Source organism: Nomascus leucogenys, chromosome 3 (genome assembly GCF_006542625.1).
Source record: "Nomascus leucogenys isolate Asia chromosome 3, Asia_NLE_v1, whole genome shotgun sequence".
NCBI lineage: Eukaryota > Metazoa > Chordata > Mammalia > Primates > Hylobatidae > Nomascus > Nomascus leucogenys.
In genome coordinates this window covers 60919718-60934633 of record NC_044383.1, presented here as the reverse complement: position 1 = coordinate 60934633, position 14916 = coordinate 60919718, and the positions used below count along the sequence as shown (strand labels likewise).

At 32.9% G+C, this 14916-nt stretch overlaps 1 protein-coding gene across 3 annotated transcripts in view; it reads left to right on the top strand.

Annotated features, from left to right (window-relative positions):
• ADGRB3 (adhesion G protein-coupled receptor B3) overlaps positions 1–14916 on the top strand; it is a 753297-nt gene that overhangs the window by 407013 nt on the left and 331368 nt on the right. For all 3 annotated transcript variants that reach the window (XM_003271086.3, XM_003271085.3, XM_030809408.1), the window contains one exon: positions 11371–11473. In XM_003271086.3, the coding sequence (XP_003271134.1) occupies positions 11371–11473 (103 nt within the window). The remainder of the gene's footprint in view (positions 1–11370; positions 11474–14916) is intronic.

Sequence of the window (14916 nt, the reverse complement as noted above, 5' to 3'; positions counted from 1 at the left end):
ACCAGTGTTTACTTCTCATTTTGTTTTATCTCTTATAGTGACATAATGTGACCACTAAGTACCCTCGAGCTTGTTTTTCTCCTTTTCAAAACATTCTTCCAGAAAGTCTAATGAGTAACTGCACTAATTATAGGTCTGCTAAATGAAAATATACTTCTTAATGAACAAGGGTGATTTTTTTTTCTACAGTCACTCAGCAAATATTTACTGAGCAGCGTCCCTGCTAACAGTACTGTATTAATTCTTTTAAACTTCCCCTGCTATCGCAACTCTCAGATCAGTTCTTAATAAAAGGTCAAGGATTTTTTTCTTGATAATTATTATTATTATTATTATTTTTGAGACGGAGTCTCACTCTGTCGCCCAGGCTGGAGTGCAGTGGCACGATCTCGGCTCACTGCAAGCTCCGCCTCCCAGGTTCACACCATTCTCCTGCCTCAACCTCCCGAGTAGCTGGGACTTCAGGTGCCCGCCACCACGCCGGGCTAATTTTTTGTTTTTTTAGTAGGGATGGGGTTTCACCATGTTAGTCAGGATGGCCTTGATCTTCTGACCTCGTGATCTGCCCGCCTTGGCCTCCCAAAGTGCTGGGATTGCAGGCGTGAGCCACCGCGTAATAATTAATTTTTCTATCTGATAAAATATCTTATATAAGACATCTTTAAAAATACGGCACACAGAAGTTTAATGTTTGTACTATGAAAATATTTTAGGAACAGAGGATTAAAATATGTGTATTTTGTAATTTTACTGTATAAGTTTGTGTGAATTGAACTCAATAGGAAAGATCTTATTCAGCATAAAAAGTACAAATTCATTCTATGTGTTCAGTTATTATTTACAAATTTTTATAAAATATATTCCTTGTTGAGGGTTTTACAATTATCTGTTGAAATATGTGAAGCCACGTTTGTTATACACAGAAATAATAAGAGTAGGTTTGCTGTTAGGTTTCCAGAAATGGTATATTTTGGTATAATAATTTTCATAATTTTTCTCATAGAGACTATGAAGGAGGACTTGCTGTAATGTTTGAATAAATATAGTCTAGAAACTGTCCTTCATACAAAGACAAAAATAATTTTGTATGTTGACTCTTTTATTGAGATATTTCTCTTCTTCTCTTAGCCCTAATATACATTCAACTGTCCTTCGAGCTGCAATTTTTATGTTACTATTCAATTGTCCTCCCTTTTAAAGTTAAGTAGATTCAGATTGTTACTTCAACTTAAGGAAATATGCTTCAGATGAAGTCCAAACTAAATATGTGCTATTCTCAGCCTCTCAACTTCCTTCTTCGGAATAATTTCTTATAGATAGAAAGTATGGATGGGCCAGGCATGGTGGCTCACGCCTGTAATCCCAGCACTTTGGGAGGCCGAGGCGGCTGGATGACTTGAGGTCATGCATTCAAGACCAGCCTGACCAACATGGTGAAACCCCTTCTTTACTAAAAATACAAAAATTAGCCGTGCATGGTGGTGCATGCCTGTAGTCCCAGATACTTGGGAGGCTCAGGTGGTAGAATCACTCGAACCTCAGAGGTGGAGATTGCAGTGAGCAGAGATCCCACCGTTGTCCTCCAGCCTGGGTGACACAGCAAGACTCCATAAAAAAAAAATGTATAGAACCATAGGATATTAATGCTGTAAGGCCTTTTAGGGTTTAGTGTGAGCTAGAACTCTCATTTTATAGATAAAAGAACTGAGATCCTTATCGCTTAGGTGACCTGAGTAAGATTATATGTCCATTAGGTAACTGAGTTATAATACAACTTGTCTTGTTTGCTAAAACCAGGACTCTTCTACTATATCTCATTCCCTCTATTCTGTTACTATTTATTATTTTAAGCAATGCAAACCATAGACTCCTATGATAGCGCATGAGTATATCTGTATCCATTGCAGAAAATCTTGTAAGAGCCAGAGTGGGTGGCTATGTGTGGGCAGTTTCAGGGAGCACTGGGGCTGGCCTGGTGGCCCCAGCCCAGGCTGTCAATACCAAAGCTTGAGTTTGTCACACCTTCCATTCCCCCATGACCACTTATGTGCATGTCCAGCCCAGTTCAGAGGGTCCTTTGAGAGAGTGAGATATTGACACACAGACCCCACTCACATCAAGGAATTAGAAAACATCCATCTCTTGGCAAGCTCATAAACTGTTCTGAGAATTTTAACTTACTTTTATAGCATTTTTGGAGACCAATTTGGCAACACCAAGAGACTTAAAAGTGCTTTGTCATTGATATAGCAATTCTACTTCTAAGAATTTATTTTAAGGAAATAATCTCTAAGGAAATAGAAAAGTATATCCAAGTATATCTTCAAGTCAAGAAATCAATAAATGGTTATAGACAATTATTTATCTGATTCATTTAATAAGTTCAGCTTCCAATTTTGTGGGAAAGCCATGAAAGTTCTGAGTATGTGAGCAGTATGTCGTTATCCTGTTAAGACATGAAAAATGTAGTCCCGTAAAAAAGGCATCTTATGTAATGATTAACATTAAAGACATTATAAAAGAACTAATAAAATTATATGTAAATTCCACTATAGTGGAATAAAGAAAAATACAGATGAATGAAAACTAAAGTGTCTTCATAAACCAGAAGTTATTACAAAATTATTTTTAAAGAAAGGAACAAATTTCAGTAATGCAAAAATCACATGAATTTCTTATCAAGTACACTAACCTAATTAAGATAAATGAGGCTGAAATTTTTATATATTCAGGAAATGGAACTCATTTGAATTCCTAATGCTATAAAAATTAAAAATGAATAGAAAAATAATATTGGATATAATAGAAAATTGAAGACATAATCACTTTTCACCAATGCACTCTGAAAGCAATCAACCTGAAGCAGTCAGCTCTCTCCAGAGCTCATGACCTTAGGTTTAGGACCTAAACTTTGAATCTTCCTTTTTAATTCTCACTTTGCAATGGAATATTCTAGTTTTGTGACGTCCTGTAGCTTTTTAGAATGTCCTCTCATGAAAACATTAGAAATTTAAATTATCTGTGGAAATAACAAATTGGCATAGCTTATAGTATAAAATATTGTGGTATTACTTAGTGCATTATTTTTTGAAATCTGGATTTAGTATGGTCAGATATTTTAAAAGTGAATGTAAATCTCTGATCACTTGGCATTTTTAAAATTCTAGATTCTACATATCTTAGCAACCTACAGTGAATTCTAACTCCTTTCAAGCTTTAAGTAAACCCAATCCTACTTTGTAGCAGCTGTCAGCTGATTTTAGTTTTAAAAACAAAGATATTTAGCTTTAAAATTTTGATAAAGTACCCAAATTCCCATACTGTATGAAATCGTCTATTTTATTTTGGTCTTATTTAAATTGGTGTATTCATTTAAAACATTTATGAAAGTTTCATTTTTGAAGCTACATGAACTATAAATCTAAAAATGAAAAAGGACTATAGTAAATTTACTAACTTCCATTAAACCCATAACATCTTTTTGTTGTATCTTATCTGGCAATACTGTATGTGTGCTATTAGTTCTGCCATCTCCTCCATTGGTGCTTTTTCTATAACTGCATTACATTTTATATTGTGTTAAAAAAACATAAAATTTACCATAATAACTATTTTTAGTGTACAGTACAATGTTAACTATATGCACTTGTGTAACAGATCTCTAGAAACTTTTCATCTTGCAAAATTAAGACTATACACATTAAAGCACAGCTCCCCTTTTCCCACTCCCTCTGACCCTTAGCAACTACCATTCTATTTTCTGATTCTGAGTTTGACTGCTTTAAATACCTCATGTAAGTGGAATCATGCAGTATTCATCTTTCTGTGATTGATTTATTTCAATTAGCATAATATCCTTTGGGTTCATCTGTCTTGTAGCATATGATAAGATTTTTTTTTCTTTTTATACAGCTGAAGAATATTTCATTGTTTATGTATATACCACATTTTCTTCATCCATTCTTCCATTGATGGACAATCAGCTTGCTTCCACCTCTTGGCAATTGTCAATTATACATGACGAACATGGGTGTTCAAATATCTCTTTGAGATCTTTCTTTCAATTCTTTTGGACATATACTCAGAAGAGAGATCATTGGATTATTTTTTATTTGTTTTTTTCAGAAACTGCCTACCATATTCCAAAGCAGCTGCACCATTTCACATTCCCACCAACATTGCGTCAGGGTTCCAATTTTCTCACATCCTTGTCAACATTTGTTATGTTATTTTTTTGTTTTTTGTTTTTTTGTTTTGCTTTGTTTTGTTTTGTTTTGTTTTTGACACAGAGTCTCACTCTGTTGCACAGGCTGGAGTGCAGTGGTGCAGATCTCAGCTCACTGCAACCTCTGCCTCTCCGGTTCAAGCAGTTCTCCTACCTCAGCCTCCTAAGTAGCTGAGATTACAGATGTGTGCTACCACGCCTGGCTAATTTTTGTATTTTTAATAGAGATGAGATTTCCCCATGTTGGCCAGGCTGGTCTCAAACTCCTGGCCTCATGAGATTGCCACCCTCAGCCTCTCAAAGTGCTGAGATTACAGACATGAGCCACCCCGCCCGGCCTGTCTTTTGTTTTTTAACAATGGTTGTCCTAGTGGGTGTGAGGTGATAACCCATTGTAGTTTTGATTTGCATTTCTCTTATGATTAGTGATGTAGAGCATATTTTTATGTCCTTGTTGTCCATTTGCGTACCTTCTTTGGAAAAAATGTCTATTCAAGTCTTTTGCCCATTTTTTAATCGGATAATTTGGTTTGGGTTTTTGTTGTCAAGTTTAGGAGTTATTTATATATTCTGGATGTTAACCTCTTATCAGATACATAGTTTGCAAATATTTTCTCCCTTTTCATAGGTGGCCTTTTCATTCTACTCATTGTTTTCTTTCCTGCACAAAAGTTACTTTGTTTCGTTTTTTAATTTGATGAAGTCCTATTTGCTTATTTTAGCTTTTCTTCCCTGTACTTTTGGTGTCATCTCCAAGTTCAATGATTTGAATGTGTTTCTCTATGTTTTCTTTTAAAAGTTTTATAGTTTCTAGTCTTATGTTTACGTCTTAATCCATTTTTGAGTTTTTTATATGCTGTAGGCACGTGGTTATCCAGTTTTTCCAACACTGTTTGTTGAAGAGATTATCCTTTTCCCATTGTGTAGCCTTAGCACCCTTGTCGAGGATCATTTGACCATATACATGAGGATTTATTTCTGGGCACTCTATTCTGTTCTGTTGGTCTATGTGTCTGTCTTGACACCAGTACCATACTTTAAAAATAATCATTACTGTAGCTTTGTAATATAGCTTGAAAATAGAGAATATTTTTCTTTCTTAAGACTGCTCCAGCTGTCAAGAATTCTTTGAGATTTTATGTGAATTTTATATTTTTTTCCATTTCTGCAAAAATACCATTTAGATAGATTGCCTTGGGTAATATGGACATTTTAACCATATTAAGTCATCTAATTCATGGACACAGGATTTCCTTCCATTTATCTGTCTCTTCCTTCATTTTTTTTCAGAAATGTTTTATAGTTTTCAATGTATAACTCTTTTTCCTCTTTAAGTTTACTCATATTTTATTTATTTTGATGCTTTTTAGATGGGATTCTTTTATTAATTTCCTTTTAGATTGTTCATTGATAATGTATGGAAACACAATTGATTTTTTTGTGTTAATTTTCTTGCATTCTGCGACTTCACTGAATTTGTTCATTAATTATAACAAGATTTTTAATGTGTGTCTGTGTGTAATCTTTAGGGTTTACTACATATAAAGTCATGTCATCTACGAACAGATGTAATTTTACCTCTTCCTTTCCTATTTGGATGCCTTTTATTTCTTTTTCTTACCTAATTGCTGTTTGTAGGACTTCTAGTACTATGTTGAATAAAACTGGCAAGAGAGGACATTTTTGTCTTATTTCTGATCTTAGGGGAAAAACTTTCAGGTTTTTTTTTGTTTTGTTTTGTTTTGTTTGTTTTACCATAAAGTGTGATATTAGATGTGGGTTTTGCATATAAGACCTTTGCTATGTTGAGATAATTTCTTCATATTCCTGGTTCATTAAGCGATTTTATCATGAAAGGGTGTTGAATTTTGTCACATGCTTTTTAAAAATCAATTGAGACAGTCATGGTTTTTGATCTTCATTCTGTAAATGTGATGTATTACACCGATTGATTCTCATTTCTGGAAACATCTTTGCATTTCAGAAATAAATCTCTCGGTCATGATATATAAACTTTTTAACATGCTGCTGAATTTGGTTTGCTAGCATTTTGTTGAGGATTTTTGTATCAATATTTATTAAGGATAGTTGTCTGTAGTTTTCTTTTTTTTATATATAGTATCTGTCTGATTTCAGTATCCATGTAATACTGGACTCCTATAATGGGTTTAAAAGTGCTCTCTGCTTTAATTTTTTGGAAGACTTTGAGAATGAGTTGTGTTTATTCTTCTTTAAACGTATTGTGGAATTCTCTAGTGAAGACTTCTGGTCCCCTAGGCTTTTGTTGAGAGGTTTTTGATTATTGATTCAATCGCTTTACTAGTTATGGGTCTATTCAGAAATAAAATTTCTGCGTGATTCAGTCTTGTTATGTTATATTTTTCTTAGAATTTGTCTATTTATTTTAGGTTATCTTGTATGTCGGCATATAATGAATTGTTCATAGCTGTCTCTTATGATACTATTTACTTCAGTGCCATCAGTTGTGACATCTCCTCCTTTTTTTCTGTTTTTTGTTATTTGAGTCTTCTCTCTTTCTTTTTACTTACTCTTTTTAAAAAGGGTTTGTCAATTTTGTATATTTTTTCTCCAAAAATCAACTCTTAGTTTTATTGATTTTTACATGGGTTTGCTATTTTCTATTCTGTATATTTCAGCTCTCATTTTATTGTTATCTTTCTTCACTAACTTTGGGTTTAGTTTATGCCTCGTTTTCAAGTTCTCTGAAGTATAAAGTCAGGTTTTGATTTGAGATCTTTCTTCTTTTTTAATGTAGGTGTTTACTGCTATAAACTTCCCTCTTAGTACCTTTTGGCTGCCTCACATATGTTATGTGGTATGTTGTATTTTCATTTTCACTTGTCTCGTGATATTTTCTAATACTTCTTGTGATTTCTTCTTTGATCCACCAGTTGTTCAAGAGTATGCTGTTTGCTTTCTACATATTTCTCAATTTTTCAGTGTTTCTCTTAGTATTGAGTTCTAGTTTTATTCCATTGTAGTCGGAAAAGATACTTGGTAAGATTTCACTCTTCTTCAATTTGTTAAGGTTTGTTTTGTGGCTTAACATGTGATCTATCCTGGAAAGTTTTTTGTCTGCCTTTGAGAAGAATGTGTATTCTGCTGTTGTTGTATGGAGTGTTCTGCATGTGCCTTTTAGGTCCAATTCATCTATAATGTTATTCATGTCATCTGTTTTCTTATTAATTTTCTGTCTAGGTAATCTATCTAGTTAATCTGTCTAGTTATTAAAAATGGGATATTAAAATATCCCATTATATTGTTACTATTTATTTATTTCCTCAATTATTTCAATGTTTGCTTCACACGTTTGGGTGCTATGACATTAGGTGCACATATATTTATAATTGTTATACCTCCCAAGAGAATCAACCTTTTTATCATTATATTGTGTCTTTTTTTGTCTCTTGAGACAGTTTTTGACTTAAAGTCTATTTTGTTTGATATAAGTGTAGCTAACCTCATTCTCTTTTGGTTATCTTTTACATGGGATGTTTTATCCATACTTTTACTTTCAGTCTATGGATGCCCTTATATACAAAGTGAGTCTGTTGTAGACAACTGAATTGTATTTTTAATCATTTTTATACTCTCTTTAAGATATGGTTCATGTGCCTTAAACTTCTTAAGACTGCAAAAAAATGTGAAGATTAAGTTGGGTTACCTTTGAATGATTAACTCTATATATTTTGAAATGTTTTATATATCAGCTAGCATAAATCTCAAGGACAGAAAATAATTTTATTATTTGAGTCATGAAATCCATTTGGCTGCCAGAACTGCTCTTCTAGCAGTGAATGCAAATGTGCAGCCAGCCAGGGAGCATTAGCAGATCACAAAGCCTGACATGGCATATCAGAAGCCAGCTATTCACTTGTGCAAATTAGAATAAATTGATGGAATAAATTAAAGACAATTCTGTACACTATACACTTTTTAAAAAGGAAGGCATTGCATAATGTACATTTGCTTTTTTTCCCCTTTATTAGGCATTTAATACCATGATATTGGCATTACATTTTAAATCAACTTGTTAAAATTTTGATATTTTTGTTTAGTATTTGCTTATTAAACGAAACACTCAAACATGTTTTAAGTATTAAAATGTTCCAAAGAATAATACAAGTGAGGACATATAAGTGATAGATAAAAATCTTGCTCTCATTAAGCTTATTATCATATGTAAAAAGACACGCGTAGAATTGATGGATGCTTTGGTAGAGGTAGGTGCACGTTACTGTATTGGAGCACAAGGTGTCAGGGATTCACATGAATGGTATTAGCACACTGATATGCATGAATAAATTGACACATATCTCTTCTCAAATATATTCTAAATATATTAAAACATGCACACATTCTCTCTCTCTCTCTTTCTCTCTCTCTCTCTGTCTCTATCTCTCTCTCTCTCTCCCTCTGTCTCTCCTTCTGTCTCAGCAAAAGCCATAGGGTTGATTCTGTCCTCTGGGGAACTTCTCCACTAGGCCAGTTGAGCAGCTGATGAACCTAACACAGTGTAATATACCCTGCAGAAGGCAACTTGTTGTAGCTACTTTGCTGCTTACAGACCAGCCATTCAGGGCCAAAGTCTCCACATTCCTAAACACACAGGGAGCTTCATAAATATCTTAACAAAATTGCAATCTTCTTTATAGAATACCCACATCTGTGTTTTCCAGTAATGTATCCACTCATGGAACTTAAACATAATAGAGATACCTTTCTAATATAATAATTATCTAATAATAATTAAAATTAGAAGTCATTGGGTTTTATTAAAAGCTGGTAACTAGGATTATAAACAGAACCAGGATAAAGAGACAAATGGAATTTGAGTGAAGCATCAATATTTTTGTTTTGCAAAACCAAACCAGAACTTAAACATATTCAGGCAAATCCAAAAAAGGAACTTACATCTGTTTGTTCAGGACTGATTGTTCTCTGGGAGAAATGTTCATAATTTCTCTGGTAATGACAGGTGGATGTTTCCCCTAACTCTAAGCTGTATACACCATTCTCTGGGAGGCCTGTCAGCTGTGCTAATATGATCAACCACCCAGGATCACCTCTCAACTTTGTCAATTCCTCTATTCTCACTTGGTTCCCTGATCAATTTTACTCACAGAAAAACATGGAAGAATAATTTGGCAAAGGAAGCTTGGCATTTAGAGCTTAGTTTTCTGTCCTTCAAAATGTACTGTACCTTCAATTGACTCATTTAGCATTTAATGAAAAAAAAAAAAAAAAAAGGACAGTTAACCAGCTTGCTCTGTCTGCAACAATCTTCCTCTTAACAAAGACAAAATAGATTTATGCTTTGTTGTTTTTTACTCTTTACTCTTAGGCTGAATAGCTTCCTGAGTGTTTAAAAAAGTGCTATTGACATTACTGCATACATGAGAAATGCACTTAAAAATGTTAACCCATGCGAAATAGGTGTATAGTTCCTCTGCCACTAGATATAGTAAATTCCTCCAACCACGGAATAACTGCATTTTTTTCTGATGAAATCTTGTGCCAAAAACCATCTCATTCGAGAAAAACAAATCTCAAAAAAAGCTAGGTCGGCATGGTTCCGCTGTATCAGAACTATAGGACTTAAATTGTACAACCACTTTAGAAACCAGTATGGGAGTAACATAAAATTTAGCATGCCTTTACAGCATAATCAAGGAATTCCACTCTCAGATATTCACCTTAGACATGAAAATACATATCCGTACATAAAATGTGTATGGTAATTATTTGTAATAGCCAAATATCATTAGCTATTATTTCTAAAGGTTTTAACCTAATTGATAAATACATCAATAAATTGTGCTGTATTTGTACCATAGAATATTACTCAACTGTAAAAAGAAACAAAACAGATGAATCTCAAAAACTTTATGCTAAATGAATTAAGTTAAAATTAAAAGTCTATGTGCTGTATGCTTCTATTAAGATGAAATTTTAGAAAATGCAGAATTATAACAGCAGCATGTCCATGGTTGCCTGGGAGCATGGAAGGGTAGGGGATGAAATACAAAGAGACTTGAGAAAACTGTTTAGATTGAGGGATTGTTTGTCTATGTTAACTGTGGTGGTGCTTACGTGGTAGTATACAATTATCCAAAGAATTAAACGATGTACTTAAAATTGTGAGTTTTATCTGTAAATACTACCTCAACAAACAAAAAAGAGGAAAAAAATTAAATGATTTTCTCATTGATACCTAATGTGAATTCCCCAGAATAGTATATGCCCAATGGAAGAGCATGTGGTTTATTATTTCAGAATTCCAAACAGGGATATATTCACACATAAACACTCAAGTGTGTTATCAGTAAAATTAAATCATCTTTAAATCTCTAAATACTAGATGATCTGCAGCATTTTACATATTTTGTGGGAAAACCTACATATACTAGAAAAAGTTGATTCAGTTTTATGTTTATATTGATAGATAATTTCTTGTAAACTATAGATATGATTTTCTTAAAATAACTTAAACTTCTTTGTAAATGAAATATCTTGGTAAGATATTTCAGGCAAAATGTCTTTCTTAGATTGATAGTATTGAGATCAAGCAGTGGCCTGTCAATCTGTATTGCTGAAATAAATTATGGTCAATAATTAGCAACAGCATTTATTTCTATTTAAACTCTATTTGCTCTAATGTTACTCCACATTCCAATTATTTATTGTAATGTGTTTTGGGATAATCCAAAAAGCACCAAGACAGCACATTGCAATAAGAGTATTTGATCTCCGAGAGAACAAAACTCTTAGGTCTTCCTTGATATAAATGAATTATATTCGTTAAAATATTGTCTGAAGGTTTGAATTCACAATCCATAACTCTTGTAGGTGAATCAGATTTAAGTAATCAAAAGCTTGTCAGTGCTGTTGCTTTTTCATATTTTCTGCATCTAAAATGGTAAAATGGCCTTTTCTCCCTAAGTTTTCTGTTCCACATAAGGTTTCTTTACAGCAGTAAAATCTGTCTTTCCATGAATAACACTACGGTTTGTGTTTTTGCTTTGGATGCATTTATTGGAAACCATTCCAAAATGTATTGAGCAGTAGGAATTTATACTTTTCATCAATCATTTCTCCTTTTAATTATAATTACTCTGTTGCAGAAATTATACTGTCATTAATTCCAAAATCATCGTGGTCACAATAAGGCCTGAGCCCAAAACAACCGATTCGTTTCTGGAGATAGAACTAGCTCATTTGGCTAATGTAAGTACCATCCACTGGGCATTGACTTGCTTGTGGAATTACCTTTTTAACAGTCGTTCTTTCAACTGATAACACCAGAATACATTTTCTAGACTTGTATAGTTGTAAATGAATTAACTTGTTATGAGTATATGTATTATAAAGAAACAGAATGATTATTCTGTGCTTTTTACATGATAAAATTCTCTTCTATTTATCCAAATGAGTATATGTATTATAAAGAAACAAAGAATGGTTACTCTATGCTCTTTTCATGATAAAATTCTCTTCAATTTATCCAAATAATAGTTAATAAATCATTTATCAGTGCACACATCTTTACCAAGCTTTGTGCTAGGCACTGGAGAAGATGAGGTGAGTAAGAGCCTGTAACTGTGGTGGTGCTTACATGGTAGTATACAATTATCCAAAGCATTAAACTATATACTTGAAATTGGTGAGTTTTATCTTTAAATAAAACTCGATCTCACTATATGGTAGGAAAGAAAAAATTTAAGTTGCATGCCGCAGTAAAAGTTATAAACAGTGCAAAGGGGAATGATTAATTCAGAGGAAGGGGTGCTGGGTGGGGTGGGTAGCATGTAGAAATACTAAGTCAAGGATCAGGGAGGCTTATTATAACTACCTGGGTGCTCGCATTGTCTAAATCAAAATCTTTCATCTCAGAATGAAAAGAACCCATTCTTAAATCTATCCAACTGCAGCTGAAATGCTTCAGATTTTGTTCAGTCCACTATACAAATTTTCAATGTCTACTTATTATTTAAATATTCACTTCAAATACTTAAATCATTGAAGTGCAGGAGCAAGGAAAGTGATTCCTATGAAAGTCTTCCTTATTGTACTTTCATAGTTCCTGTATTAAAATAAGCCAATCTCATGATTTACATGTACATATTTTTATTCCTTGCAAAGTTTTTATGAAGTTGACCTTTCTTTACATTGAAAAAAAATAAAGCAAAAAGTGATTAAGTCATTTTCCCAAGCTCATATAGTTAGTGAATGACATAGCATAATTTATACTCACATTCTTTTGGCTCTAAAACTTGTGTATTTTCTGCTATTGTGTAGTTTCTGATTTCCTGAAAAAATCAGCCTTAGTTTTATAGAAAAATGATTATCATCTTTCCTGTGAATCACTTTTTCTATGATGCTCCAGGCTTCCTGGATTATTTAATAAAAATTTCAAATCTCTCTGCAATAACTGTCAAAGATCATGGTTAATATTTAAACTATTAGGTGTTTTCCTGCTTTTGCCAAAATGTGACCATACTAGTTCTATCTAACCTTAAGAACGTGTTTTAGTTCTACCATATCTACCTCCTCGTACCTTCGTATAGCCCTCATCTCTTCAGTGCACTGAGAACTGGGAGACATTTTTAACTTTTGAACATTTGCTTTTGAATAAAGTATCTGTGTATTCAAAATTTTTTATGAAAATGTATGTTTTTATTGTTTTTCTACAGTTACAAGCATTGAGAGAATGTAGTAAGAGATATTAATTCTCTGTATCAGATTATAGAATTAAAAGGACCCAGTATCGGAATGTGTACTCTGTTTCTTATGCAGAGAACAGTTGTGCAAATGAATCACAAGACTTTGATAAATAAAGATGAAATCATTACTTAGACCTTAAAGAACATGTTAAAGGAAGCTTTTTTGATAAATTAAAAAAGAGTAGTCTCAAAAATAGTGTTGAAATAGTCTCACTATTTGAGTATAATAAAACTATTTGAAATGAACATACATATTTAAGCTTTGAGTCTGTCTTTTATCTTCTGGAAATGTATTTTGTCAGCTGATTTACAGAAGATATAAACCACATACAAAAAATATTTTCTACATATGGAAAACAAAGAACATAGTCAACAAATTTTATTAAGCACCAGCTAGTACTGGAATGACAATGGAAGTCAGCATGTAAGAATGATGAGATACTTATCACAAGTCACTTAGAATTAGTTGTGTCTTTCAGTATTTTGAGTAAGTGAATTGACCAGGTTCCCACAAGAATACCATCTCCACTCTAGAAAGCCCATATTTAAAATATATGTATACATGTAAACAAATCTGTTACAAAAATGTGGATGGGGAGAGGAGAATAGGAAGAGGACAATATTACGCTAGAGAAGAAAAAGTCTCTAGGCGCTCTTGTTTAGAATCTGCCCGCCGTGCACATCGTGCCTCTCCTCAGAGGCTCCTCCAGTTACTGACCACACAACTGTGCCTCTCTGGGCTGCTCTGGACTCTTTTATTTAAAATATCCATCTCACTGTTGTCTGTAAAATATATACAGCCCTTCTACTTTAGTGTTTTGAATTTCTAAAGCTTATTGTATTTACATTTATTTTATTGCTAAAATTAGATTTTGTGAACTACTTTGGGAAGTATTACTGTTCACTAAGGGAGGGAATATGTGGTTTATTTATTGAATATCATAATATTATTACCAGTCTTATAAAAATATACTCTATGTACTGAGATTAGTTTATTTCCATTGAAGAGAAGACAAAAAAGGTCTATTCTGAAATATAATGTTAGCTGAAATGTGAAGAAAAAATATATCTTAAATATGCAGACTGAAATTTATTAGAACAAGCCTGAGCTTCATATGTATATACACACACACACACACACGCACATGTACATATATTCAGTTGGCCCTCGGTATCTGCATCTGTGGATTCAGCCAACCACAGATCAAAAATATTTGGAAAAAAATTAAAATAACAGAACAACAATAAAAATAATACAAATGTAAAAATATAGTATAAAAACGATTTACATAGTATTTACACTGTATTATGGTATTAGGTCTTGTAAGCAATTTAGAGATGATTTCAAGTATACAAAAAATGTGCATAGGTTATATGCAAATATATATAAGATACTTGAGCATCCATGGATTTTGGTATCTGAAAGGTGTTCTGGAACTAACCCCCTATGGATAACAAGAGACAACTAATACACACACACACACACCCCCACCTCCAACCTTCACACATATACACCCACATATATATATTAATATATACAATTATATATATGCATGTATATACATATACATGCCCATTTTTGTTGCCTTCAAAATTTTTTGGAAATGACACATCTCTAATATCAAATCTGTCTACTTTCACCTATTTTCTTGTATCAAAAGTATCCGTTATGCTTTCAGGAAAGAATAACTTCAAAATTACATTTTATTAAAATGCCATGTGAAAAAAGAAAGGAAGAATGGGAATTAATAGTTACAGTGAGTTATAGTGAGTTAACAGGAAAAACCTGTTAACATTTTCTTTTAAAAATGTATCTCAGAAATCTTTTTAACAAATAGCATTTACAATATGTTAAATATAATAAGGCTCTTGGGAACTCATAGGAATAGTAGTAAAATATGGAACCTAGCAATTCCTAACTGTGTTTAGCAAAACCAATTGCAGCTT